This window comes from Pristis pectinata, chromosome 24 (genome assembly GCF_009764475.1).
Source record: "Pristis pectinata isolate sPriPec2 chromosome 24, sPriPec2.1.pri, whole genome shotgun sequence".
In the NCBI taxonomy this organism is placed as follows: domain Eukaryota; kingdom Metazoa; phylum Chordata; class Chondrichthyes; order Rhinopristiformes; family Pristidae; genus Pristis; species Pristis pectinata.
Window position 1 is genome coordinate 31,390,579 of NC_067428.1, and position 12,204 is coordinate 31,402,782.

General features: G+C 39.0%; 1 protein-coding gene across 1 annotated transcript in view; it reads right to left on the reverse strand.

Annotated features, from left to right (window-relative positions):
- The window catches only part of LOC127582541 (protein unc-13 homolog A), a 261,016-nt gene that overhangs the window by 149,409 nt on the left and 99,403 nt on the right, over positions 1–12,204 (reverse strand). The window contains exon 10 of the mRNA XM_052037881.1: positions 361–714. Coding sequence (XP_051893841.1) covers positions 361–714 — 354 coding nt within the window. The remainder of the gene's footprint in view (positions 1–360; positions 715–12,204) is intronic.

Sequence of the window (12,204 nt, forward strand, 5' to 3'; positions counted from 1 at the left end):
TTGATCCGTTCCATTTCGTAACCTATATTTTACTCTTAATATGCAGTTAGCTTAGCTACATGCTGTTATTGTGAGATCTTCGTGTGTTAAATTATTGCAACATAAGTTGAAGGAAATTGAACAAGGGCTTCATTTTGTTAACTCAAATTCTACATTATTGAAGTACCAAGGCAGAATACATTCTGCAACCTGTATTTTCCAATGCTTCATGTAATTAAATATCTCAAATTACAATAATATTATCCACTTGTCAGTTGCAGCAACACATCTGTATTGAGTGTCATCCAGGAACCTAGCTTCCCAATAATTTATCAAAATGAAAATACACAGCAGCTTTAACAAACATATCAAAATCCTTACATTTCCAGTGGTTTGACTTCAGGTTGTTCTGATGGTATCTCAGTTTCAGGTTTAGCATCCTCTGGAACAGCAATTTCTTCCTCTTTTGGTTTTTCCTCATAAATTTCTACTTCCTTCTGGAACTCTTCAGTTTCACTATAAATCTCCAATGGCTCATTATCTTCTTTGTCCCAGTCCAAAGATTCTTTCTGACAGCTCACTGAGCTGTGACAAGAGTGATAAGAATCACCGTCACGTTCATCATCTAAATCCGAGCCTTGCAGACTCTCATTATCTTGATCAAAGTCCTCGCTGAGCTGGGAACTACCCTGGCTCAGCTCTGCAGATGAAGCATATCTGCTGCTACCTGTTGGACTGCAAAAAAGTGAGAAGTATTTAGGCTCCTGAATCTGAAAGCAAAATAATTTGATACAATTATTACCGAACAAGTTTAAAACATACAATATAAATTCTGATGGAGAATTTGTCCTATACAGATTGAATGATAATGATATAACAAATCATAAATACTTTTGAGATATAAAATCATGTTAAAATACCTCAAGCCTTCTTATTTTTTTTCTGTTCGTAATTTTCTTGCCTGAATACAAATCATTATTGGTTGCTTGAAAAGGAGAGCAGACATGAATCTTGGGCAATCTCCAAATATGCTAGCTTTGAATGGTACTTACTGACCAGTATAAATGCATAAAATTCCTAAAACACAGGAGTGTGTTCACGGATTTAACCTGCCTCCCACATTGCTGGAACGTAATACTGCAAAGGGAGTGGCCACAAGTGATATGAAAAGAAGCACCTCTGCTGGGCAACCAAATCAGCACAATGAAAGTATTCTTACACACTAGCTTTCTAAAGAAATTTCCAAGGGGATTTATTTTGGAAAAACCAACTGCATAAGCATATTTTCTCACAGAATGCTACTCAATTTCCAACCCAGGGAATGGACAGTGGACCTATTCCTAAAGTTACTCAGAGTACTGTAGTGAGGACCTCTCACGAGAGAAGACAGGATGTTTCATGTTCTATTCATTCTAGTACAAGGATAGGTATTGTGGGGGAGGGATTGGTAGGGAAAGAATTTGATTTCCTCTCTTCACTTTGTGTATTAACAAACAGAATTCTACACAGGACATTTGCATAGTCAAAACAGCAGTAAAATCAAATCAGTAAACAAATAACTATGGTAGAATCCTATATATTTCAACGTACAGAATGGTGACATCTCTGCTTAGTGAAACACCCATTAAAAGTGCAAATGATACGAACATAAGAGATAGAAGCAATAGGCCACATGCCACCTCAGCCTGCTCTGAGATCAATAAGATCATGGCTGATCTGATCTTGGCCTCAAAACCATTTTTCTGATATTAGAAGTTCCATCTTTTTTTGATTAACAGAGCAAATCTTTTATAATATCAAGAGTTTATAATAATGTCAAAGAATTTTGCTAACTTTTATGTACTACAATTGTATTATCTGCTGGCATTCAATTTAGAATCAAGCATGAATGATAATAGCCATAGAACAATCCAGAGTCTAAGCACCTTCTAAGTGATTAGCATCAGGTTCGGGTGAGTTTTATTTTTTCCATTAGATATCTGAAACAGTTCAGAATGTTTGATATGTTTACAAAACTCTCTCTATGTAAAATTATTACTTAAAAGGAGAAATGGGTAAGAGATTTAGTATCTAGCGGTACAAACTGAATAAAGATTTACAACCCTTTTATGCACTCTTAAATTTTAGACAATTAACATTACTATACAGATAAGAAAATAGAAGCAGGTCACTTGGCCCCTCAAGCCTGCCCTGCCATTCAATGAGATCATGGCCGACGTGCACCAGGCCTCATCTCCTCTTCTGTGCCAGTTCCCCCATAGCCCTCATTTCCTTAATCTTTCAAAAATCCACTTCCACTTTAAATACCCCCAATGATTTAGCTTCCAGAAGCAAACACAAAGCTAAAGCCAAACATTCCCTGTTTTCTAAGGCCAACTCTTATAAACCTGCAGAGACCTAAAATACGTAGCCTCATAGAAATAGCTGCAGGAGTCACACCAACTCTATGCTGCCTGCTCATCAAAATGAGCAAAATATTGCTGGACCTGGCCCACCGCCGGCAGCCCTTGCAAGCTCACATTTACCTGGGCTGGATGTGGAGGGCCTACCTCACCTGCTCTCCATATCCTTAAGTTGTACAGCAAGATTTAGATGTTGGGATGGTGCAGAAGCCCGAGCCCGACTACCTCTGACAGACTTTTGACAGTAGGCATACCCAGAGATGCAACTTTTACCTTTGTCAAAGCTGCAAGATGTCTTAATAGATTCCAAATGTCTCAGATATTCAGATTGATTTAACTACTGAAATTGAATAAAACAACTAATAAAAAAATTAAAAATTTTAGACACATTTAGAAATAATTAAGAATATTATGCCTTGGTAAACTAACTTGAAAAATAACTCGGCTTCCCCTTCACCTCTTAAAAACCTACAGCTCCACTGAAATCAATACGATTTCAGACCTATGCCAGGTCTGAGCTGACAGTTTCCCAGCATTATGATTTCTCCATGCCATTCTACTTGTTAAAACACTCATTTAAAAGGGCACATGAAAATCCCAGCAAGATTGGGCTCTGTCATTAGACATGGTTCTACTCAAATGGCTGAATGCCTAAAGCTCCTTTCTGAACCACCTGTCAGTGAGCAAGGTTCAGCTCAATGATTTCAGCATCCAACTAATATTGAACAATAGTTAGCAACATGCCAGTTAAAGCTAGGCTGCACTGCTTCATGACATCCTGTAGCTCAAGTGGAAAGGCCATCATAGTTGGAGCTGGTATTGATTGTCATTCTACAGGTGACCTAACCCAGGAAAAATGGAGAATGGCACAAGTGTGGGACTGGGCACCAAAGTATTCAAAATGTGGAAGCCATACTATTGCAGCTATAAAACATAATGGATGTCCTTCATCCACATGTTCTGGGTACAGATGGCCTTCCAGAAACAATCAGAAGGCAATGGTACAGAGAGAAGCAATGGTCAATGCCAGGAGTCAAATGACCTCAGTGCAATGTCACAAGTACGTCAATGACTTTCGGACCTAGTAGTCAAAGTCAGTCAATGACTTTCGGACCTAGTAGTCAAAGTCAGTCAATGTATCATTAATGTCAAATCCTATCAACTAGATTACTGAACTCAGCACATCTCAATCAGTCACTCAACAACAATTTCTATCAGGGCTCAATGACGGATTTTCATCTTCGCACTGTTAAAATCTCACATTTCATAGCTTGCACACACTGCCTGCTATTCTGTCACGGCACTGTGGTATTGAATAAGTTTCTCTCAATCCTTTCTTTGGGAATAGTTGTAAAACTAATCATTAGCCATGATGAGAAGGTTGGCTAACTAAGTTAATGGTTAATGAATTGTGCAGCTGATATGTTAATTAGACATGTGTTGATGTTTCTATTAATTGCAATAAGGACCATTGATTTTGTAATTACCTGAAGATATGCTGCGGAACTCAAACAAGGTGTATATAACTCTTTGTTAAAGTAGCCTTTCTATGCAGTAACTGTAAATGCAATCAGTTGTGTTTGTTATTTAGAAAGTTTTTTGAACAATGACAAACAAGACCAAAATGACAAAACAAGACAAAGGGATATGAATAATTGTTCATAAGACTTAACTTACTACAATGTCAGAAGAGGTCATTCCGTGTATTAGCTGGCTCTCAACAGAACAATAACGTCAGTCCTTTCCCCCTTATTTTCCTGCAGCCTTACAGCCTATTCTCTCTCACATGCCTATCAATTCTCCTTTGATTCTTTTGCCACTTAACTACACAAAGGAGTAATTGACATTAGCCAATAACCTACAAGCAGGTCTTTGGGATGTGCAGGGAAACTGGAGCATCCAGTGGAAACTCACTAATACACAGGGAGAAAGTGCAAACTCCACACAGACAGCAACCAAGAACAGGATCATACCTAGCTCCTTGGAGCTATCAGACAGCAGCATTAGTTGCTGTGCCACCCTTATCGAAGGGCTGCAAACAGAACAGGTATGAATGTAACACTGGAAAAGCAGAAACAATTTAAGGGATCAGAATGTAGCTTTTCTTCATGGTAACCTTTTAAGTGGAAAGAAATGTGAAGTATCCATGCAAGGGAGATAGTGGTAAACAATAACTCAACTACCAAAAGGTACTGACCTGGTTAAAAGCAAAAGGCCATGTGGAGTACAAAATGACAGTGGCATTTTTGACTACTATAGCCAATGAAATCAAAAAAAATGAAGAAGTCTGACTGAGAGAGAGAGATAGACCTGAACATGAGGAATAATAATTCACACAGGCTTAAGAACTGCATGGGAGTGAAAGCTGAGATCACACTGAAGCCTATGTCACCTGTATCAACTATTTTCTGTACTTAATAAACTCCTGACCATTCACACAAGTATTATTGGTTGCTACCATTTTGTCTTATCCAAGAATCATTCTGGGCTTTTACTGACATTCAGGTAGGTGGAGGGGCAGGTAGTGTTGAGGAAGCAGGGAGTCTACAGAAGGACAGGTTGGGAGAATGGGCAAAGAAGTGGCAGATGGAATACAGTGTACGGAAGTGTATGGTCATGCACTTTGGTAGGAACTTCCCTCTACCGTAGACCATTTTTCTTTTAAAATGTGGACAGAATTCAGAAATTGGAGGTGCAAAGGGACTTGGGAAGCCTAGTGCAGGATTCCCTAAAGGTTAACTTGCAGGTTGAGTCGGTAGTAAGGAAGGCAAATGCAATGTTAGCATTCATTTCAAGAAGGCTGGAATATAAAAGCAAGGATGTAATGCTGAGACTTTATAAGGTAATGGTCAGACCAGATTTGGAGTATCATGAGCAGTTTTGGGCCACAGACCCAAGGAAGGATGTGCTGGTGTTGGACAGGGTCCAGAGGAGGTTTATGAAAATGATCCCAGGTATGAAAAGGTTAATGTACGAGGAGTGATGGATGGCTCTTGGCCTGTACGCGCTGGAGGATGAGGGGAGGGATTTCAATAAAACCTACTGAATATTAAAGCCTGGATACTGTGGACGTGGAGAGGATGTTTCCAGTAGTGGCAGAGTCTAGAACCAGAGGGCACAGCCTCAGAATAAAAGGACATCTCTTTAGAACTGAGACGAAGAAGAATTTCTTTAGCCAGTGGGTGGTGAATCTGTGGAATTCATTACCACAGACGGCTCTGGAGGCCAAGGCATATTTAAAGCAGAGGTTGATAGGGTTCTTGATTAGTAGGGCTGTCAAAGGTTATGGGGAAAAGGCAACAGAAGGGGGTAGAGAGGGAAAAATAAATCAGCCATGATTGATTGGTGGAGCAGACTCGATGGGCTGAATGGCCTAATTCTGCTCCTATATCTTATGGTCTTATTATATGCTCCTCAACTACTGAAGACCCACATCCTCTGAGTTACGTAATCATCGTCAATTATTTGACAGCATGACTCAAACAACAGTTATCAGTCTCTTGCATTTCAAGAGACCAAATAAACACAGGCAGCAGCAGCTAATTTGAGGGGATGAACCTGGTATTTATTGAAACAGTCTCAACTCAACCTTTGCCAGTTGTTCAGGTGAAATTACACAAGATGTAACCTTCATAGCTAATCCTCCTGACCACATCAATCTTAACTCATACTTTTCGAATTTAGAAACTTACATCAGCTATTTCCCTACCTCCTTGCCCAAATACAATCTTGCCCCAGTCCATTTTTCACTTCAGCCTGGGAAGATAGTGAAGGAACAAGTAGCCTATGATTATGAAGAGTCACTATCATTCCATTTCATACCAGCTGGCACCAACTCAGATATTAATACACTATGTGATTTAGAGGATAGCATCAAGGCAGATGTTCCCATGTTGAGATGCTATGTAGAAATATCTTGAGCCAGTACAATGGGGAAAAAGGACAGAAGAGATGCTAACACATTTAAGCTAGTACATTTGCTGCCACAGAAGATGCAGATGAGTATTTTGGTGGGCTCAGAACAGACAGCATTAAATAGGTATGGACAGCAAAAATGTTGGAAACCAGGGACTTGTGTTCAACGTCAAGGAGCAAAATGGTGTCCAAAACCAACTGCATGGAGCTTGGAGTCCAGAAGTGATGACTGTTTCCACACTTGTGAACCCAACTACAGTTTGGTGGGCAATGACAGAATTTCCTTTGTAGTACAAACAGATGGCACCCAACATCCAACTGAGAAACACAGATTACAGTCCTGTGAGATTAGATGCTGTCCATAGAAGGTCAAATTGTTACCATAAAGGCAGAGGTTTATGGTGCATGGTCACAACAATCTATAAATACATCCTCCAACTGATTATTGTCATTGCTGAGGCAGCCCAAGGGAGCAGAGTATCTCCGTGAAGCACAAACCCGATGTTCTCTCTCAGAATTTAGAATTCATACCTGCTCCTTTTTAATGATGACATGTTCTGGAATTTTACTGTCCCCATCCCTGAATTCTCCAACTACAATGTCCTCCTTCTTAGCGAATACAGATGAGATTATTCATTTAAGAACTTGATTATGCCCTGTGGCTCCACACAGACATTGCCAGTTTGGACCCCGTCCTTTCCCTTTTTACACTCTTGCCCTTAACATATTTATAAAATGCTTTGGGATTTTCCTTAATCTTGTCCACCAGTGATATTTCATGTCCCCTCTTTGCCCTCTGTAAATAACCCACCTTCCCACCCATCCTCCCACACACACACACCCACAAACTCTGTACACCCGAGCAGCCTCCTCTCTTTCACTTCTCCATACTTGCCACAAGCTTCTTTTCTTCTAGCCCTCGATATCCCTTGACATCAAGGTTTCCTTGAACATGCTTTCCTTACTTTTCACTCTTATGGGAACTCTCACTTGAACGACTCCCACTTGTCACATGTGGACTTACCTACAAGGAACTACTCCCAATTGACTTTTGCCAATTCTAGTCTTATGATATTGAGATTGGCCTTCCCCTCAATACAGGGCCTTAACTTCCTGATCATACTTATCCCTTTCCTTAACTACCTTAAAACAGAGCTATGCTCACTTTCTTCAAGATGGTCTCCCAATGGCACTTGAACCATTCCCTAAGATTAGGTCCACTGCTGCTCCTTCTCTAGTAAGACTATACTATCTGCATACTGATTCAAAAAGCACTCTTGGTCGCAGTTTAAAAATCCCACCCCTCTATGGCTTTCACACTATGCAGCATGCATCACATTCTGACAAATCTTGACACCTACTTTTCCCAGGGATTGCTGAGCTCCTTCAGAGTGTTGTGTTACCATGACATTAATCAACTCCACCACATTTTTTTTTGCAGCATGACTTTCAGTCCATGCATGCCATACATTTTACACACTGCAGTTGTCAAAGTGGTCAGCAGATTGCCCTCAAGACCTAGGTAGCCCTTTAGAATGTCTCAAAAAAAAAGAAACTCTACCGCCACAAATTTTATCTCAAATTTATAACAAAATATTGAAATTCTTGAGTGCTATCATTTAACTTCCGTTAAATGACTGACAAAACAGAACCTATATTTCAATCTGAAGTTTTAAATAAATATTAAGAAAAACACTTAAAAATTTTGTATATAAGAGTAAACAGTAACTCAACGTGTTACCAAATACTACTACGTTCAAACTAATGGTGGTAAAGAGGAGGAGGATGCACCAACAGAAGTTGTAGGTTTCAATCCACATGGGAAATTGCAAATTTAAATTTATAAGACTCTGATAATTTGTGGTGTATATCAGAAAAGGACCATGACAGTTGCTTTTGAAATTAAACTGTTGGCAAATATCCTTCAGGGCTGAAACCTACTTTGCCTGACTCTGTCCAGCACCTTAATGCCTTCAGGGGAAGGAAACTAAAAAGGCCATTAAATCCTGGACTGCAATCGTCTCCTATCCTAAGAACAAAACTTAATCAGTATCCCCAATAAACAATTTTTTAACCAGTCAAAATTAAAATATGAGCCTATCATATACAATTAATTAAAGAGATCATAGAGTCTTCTAGGCCATAACTCGAATGCAGTGTCTGCACACATGGTTATTCAGGACTTTTGGATAAAACAGAGTTAGAGAGTTTAGTTTTTCAGCTTTCACTTCAATGGCAATAACAATGATCCATTTAAGTCCAGAAAAAAAAAATGATCAGAGAGCCTTTCATCTAAACCTCTTAGGAGAAAATGATAAGGCCTTAATCCCGAAAATACGGTTTTAACACTTGCATAACAAATTTTTCTTCATGTTCAGTAAACTAGTGACTTACATTTATTGTATGAACAATATATTTACTTGAATATAATGAGAAGTATAACCAAAGAATTTGTTTCACCAGCAAGTTCAGACAATTATCAAAAGTCAATGAATATTCATTGCAGAAAGAATTCTGCACTAAAAACAGAAAATGCATCTGTGGGAAGAAAAGCAGAGTTAACATTTCATGTCAGAGACCATCAGGTTATTCTAACAAAGGATCTCAGATCTGAAACATTAATTGTTTCTCTTTCTACAGATGCTGCCTGACCTGCTGACTGTTTCTGTCATTTTCTGTATTTTTTTTTAGAGATTTTTAGCATCTGTTTTTGTTTTATCTTCTGAAAAAATTGTGTTGCACACAATCAGTGAAATAGATCTGTTATTTTTAAGCTAAAAGGAGTGCAACACTAGTGCCATCAAATATCTTCACTACATTGAAATAATTACAAGCAATGAATAGAGGAATACTGATTCAATTCTAACAAATAGTTCACTTGATTTATCGCAGTCCTTGAGAGAATCATAAGGTGTGATATACCAGTACCCGGCAAAAGTTGTTTAAATATTCGTACACTGTCCTTGGTTGGTTTAATTTGTTAAAACTGACCAACATTGCAAAACAGATGGATGTTCAATGTAAAGTTGAGATTTTTAGGTGTTGAAGTATAATGGAAGGCTGTCAAGAGCTCGGTCTGTAATAATGAAATCTAATATACACAGAATGCATACGAAGCAAGACAGGCAGCTCCCGCGTTAGGGGTTGCGTTCTGAGAATACTATCCATATCACCGTTTTCCATAATGCAAAACTCCATTGAATCCCATGGAGATGCATTCACACAGGATGTTTTTCTCTTAGTAATGATGAGTACCACAGCTGTTGGCTCATGGCAGGGGGCCACTTGAGAAATTTCCTTCGGAAACTGACAAAGCACTTTTAAGTGGCCAGCAGCTATGTTTGGAGACATAAGCAACTAGCAATGCTTATCACTTTCCAGTCTTCAGTTTGAATGGAGACATATACTTTTTAAAATGCATATCAAATAATGATATAACTCACAACAAATTGTGTAGGTTTACAACTTGCAATTAAATTTGCTGGCCCTGTTTCAGACATCTTTCAGGTAAATAATAAATAGATGCAAAAACTTATTTTTAGAATTCCTCAGTCTTGACATGTTCCCAAATATGGAAAGAATGTCCTGGATGATTAGGTAATCAGCAATAATTGATGTTAATTGCATGGGTACCAGAGCAGCAGAAGGATTACGGAGTCCTGAGATACAACACTGAAGCACCGATTCCATGCTATCCATCAAGCACCATTTTTACGTTAATCCTAACCCTAACACATTTTATTTTCCCCTCATGTCCATCAACCATAACTCGTGATTGACTCTCTTTTGTGCAGTGGGACTGCTTGTTCAACCCTCCACATCTGGCCTGGTTATGTCAGGATGGACAGGAATGCAAACAGAGAACCAGAACCAGTTCAATTACCCAATGACTCAAATACCTGAATATGTTTGTACTATGCCATTTTAAAAATTGCCTCTCTTACATTAATTAGTCATTTTTTATTCATTATGCAAAAGAATTCCAAATTAGTGTATATATTGCACGTGTAGTTTGTAATATCCTAACAAAAATCTTTGTTTCTAGTCAACTAGAAGGTGGCAGGATAAATAGGATGGTGAAGGAGGCATGTGGGATACTTGCCTTCATCAGCCAGGGCATAGAGAATAAGAGCAGGGAGGTCTTTGTATTACTTTAAAAAACACTGGTTAGGACACAGCTGGAATACTCTGTGCAATTCTGCTCAGCACATGATAGGAAGGACATGATTGCACTGGTGGGGTGAAGAAGAGATTCACCAGGATGTTGCTTGGGTTGGAATATTTCAGTTATGAGGAGATACTAGACAGGCTGTATTTGTTTTCCTTGGAGCAGAGGAAGCTGAGGGATACCTGATAGAGGTAAACAAAATTGAGAGGCATAGATAAATAATAAGAAACTTTTCCCCTCGGCAGATATGCCTAAGACCAGAGAGCACAAGTTTGTGAAGAATATAAGGTTTAAAGGGGATCTGAGGAAGAATTTTTGCGAGCAGGTGGTTGCAATTGCCATCGGTTGCAAAAACCCACCACCTAAGGTGGCGGTGGAAGCAGGTACTCTCACAACATTCAAGCAATATCTGAAGAAGCACTCGGTTCACCAAGGCATGGGAGGTTACAGACCAATTGCTGGCAAATGGGATTAGTATTGAAAAGACTTGATGGTTGGCATGGACATGATGGGCCAGATGGCCTGTTGCTATGCTGTATGACTGGCTCATTAATCACTCACTTTCATATTTTCCCTGTCTGGTTGAAGCTTAATAGCATGGTTGTCCATGCTATTAAATAACATGTTGATTTATTTCAGTCAGGTTTATACCTAATACAGTAACTATTTGAAGTAATATTTACTGCTCCAGTGCTAATGTAAATTATGCTTTAGCAGTATTTTCAAAACTCATGTTTACCAAATGAACCATTCCTCTGTAAACATTAATTAGGGAAAATGGATACTTAATGCCAGAGTGAATCTCTCAGTGAACGATTCTTTGGAACACTGCTTTACGACATGTAGCATATTTAATATTGAGTTACTAACTGCCAACCAGGTCAAATATGATTTCTATATTGTTAATTAGGAGATTACCTGTACAAAGAAGAGATCAGCAAGGTATCCTACCCATTGAGAAAATTAGGTATAAATTGTATCGCTCGGAATCACTCAGTACATAGAAGGTGACACTGAGCCAGCCTCTCTTTCAAATATATCTATTCATTATAAAGTTTGTGCCTTTCTAAATGACACAAAATGTATTCAATGGAGGGAGATGTTTATGGAAAACCAAAACATTTGCCAACGGGAATGAAAAGAAAACTGCACAGCAATGGAAAATTAAAAAGAGAAAGTTTCCCAAAATTCACTCAAAATAAGAAAATAAGATTTACAAAATTAAAGAGAGACACTAGAAATTCTGCGATGCTGGAATCTGGAGCAATACACAAAAAGTGCTGGAGGAACTCAGCAGGTCAGGCAGCACCTATGGAGGGAAATAAACAGTTGATGTTTCGAGCTGAGACCCTTTCATCAGGACTGGAAAGGAAGGTTGTTCCTCCAACCTGCGTCTGGCCTCAACGTGGCAGTAGAGGAGGCCATGGATAGACATGTTAGTATAGGAGTGGGATGTGGAATTGTAATGGGTGGCCACTGGGAGGTCCTGGCTGTTGCAGTGGACACAGAGTTGTTCCTCCAACCTGTACAAAACCTCCAACTAAATTAAAATTTTGCTCTACAAAATTAAAACCAAGTTATTTAGAAGTGAACAGGAAGCATTGTTACAGAAAAGATTGAGGAATTACATGTCTTTTCATCTAAAGTGGTTGAATTAACCGTTCTTACAGAACATTCAAGCAGACCTGCATGGAAGAGTGTGTGCCTTCAAGAACATACCATCTTCCAAAATCAGAAGCC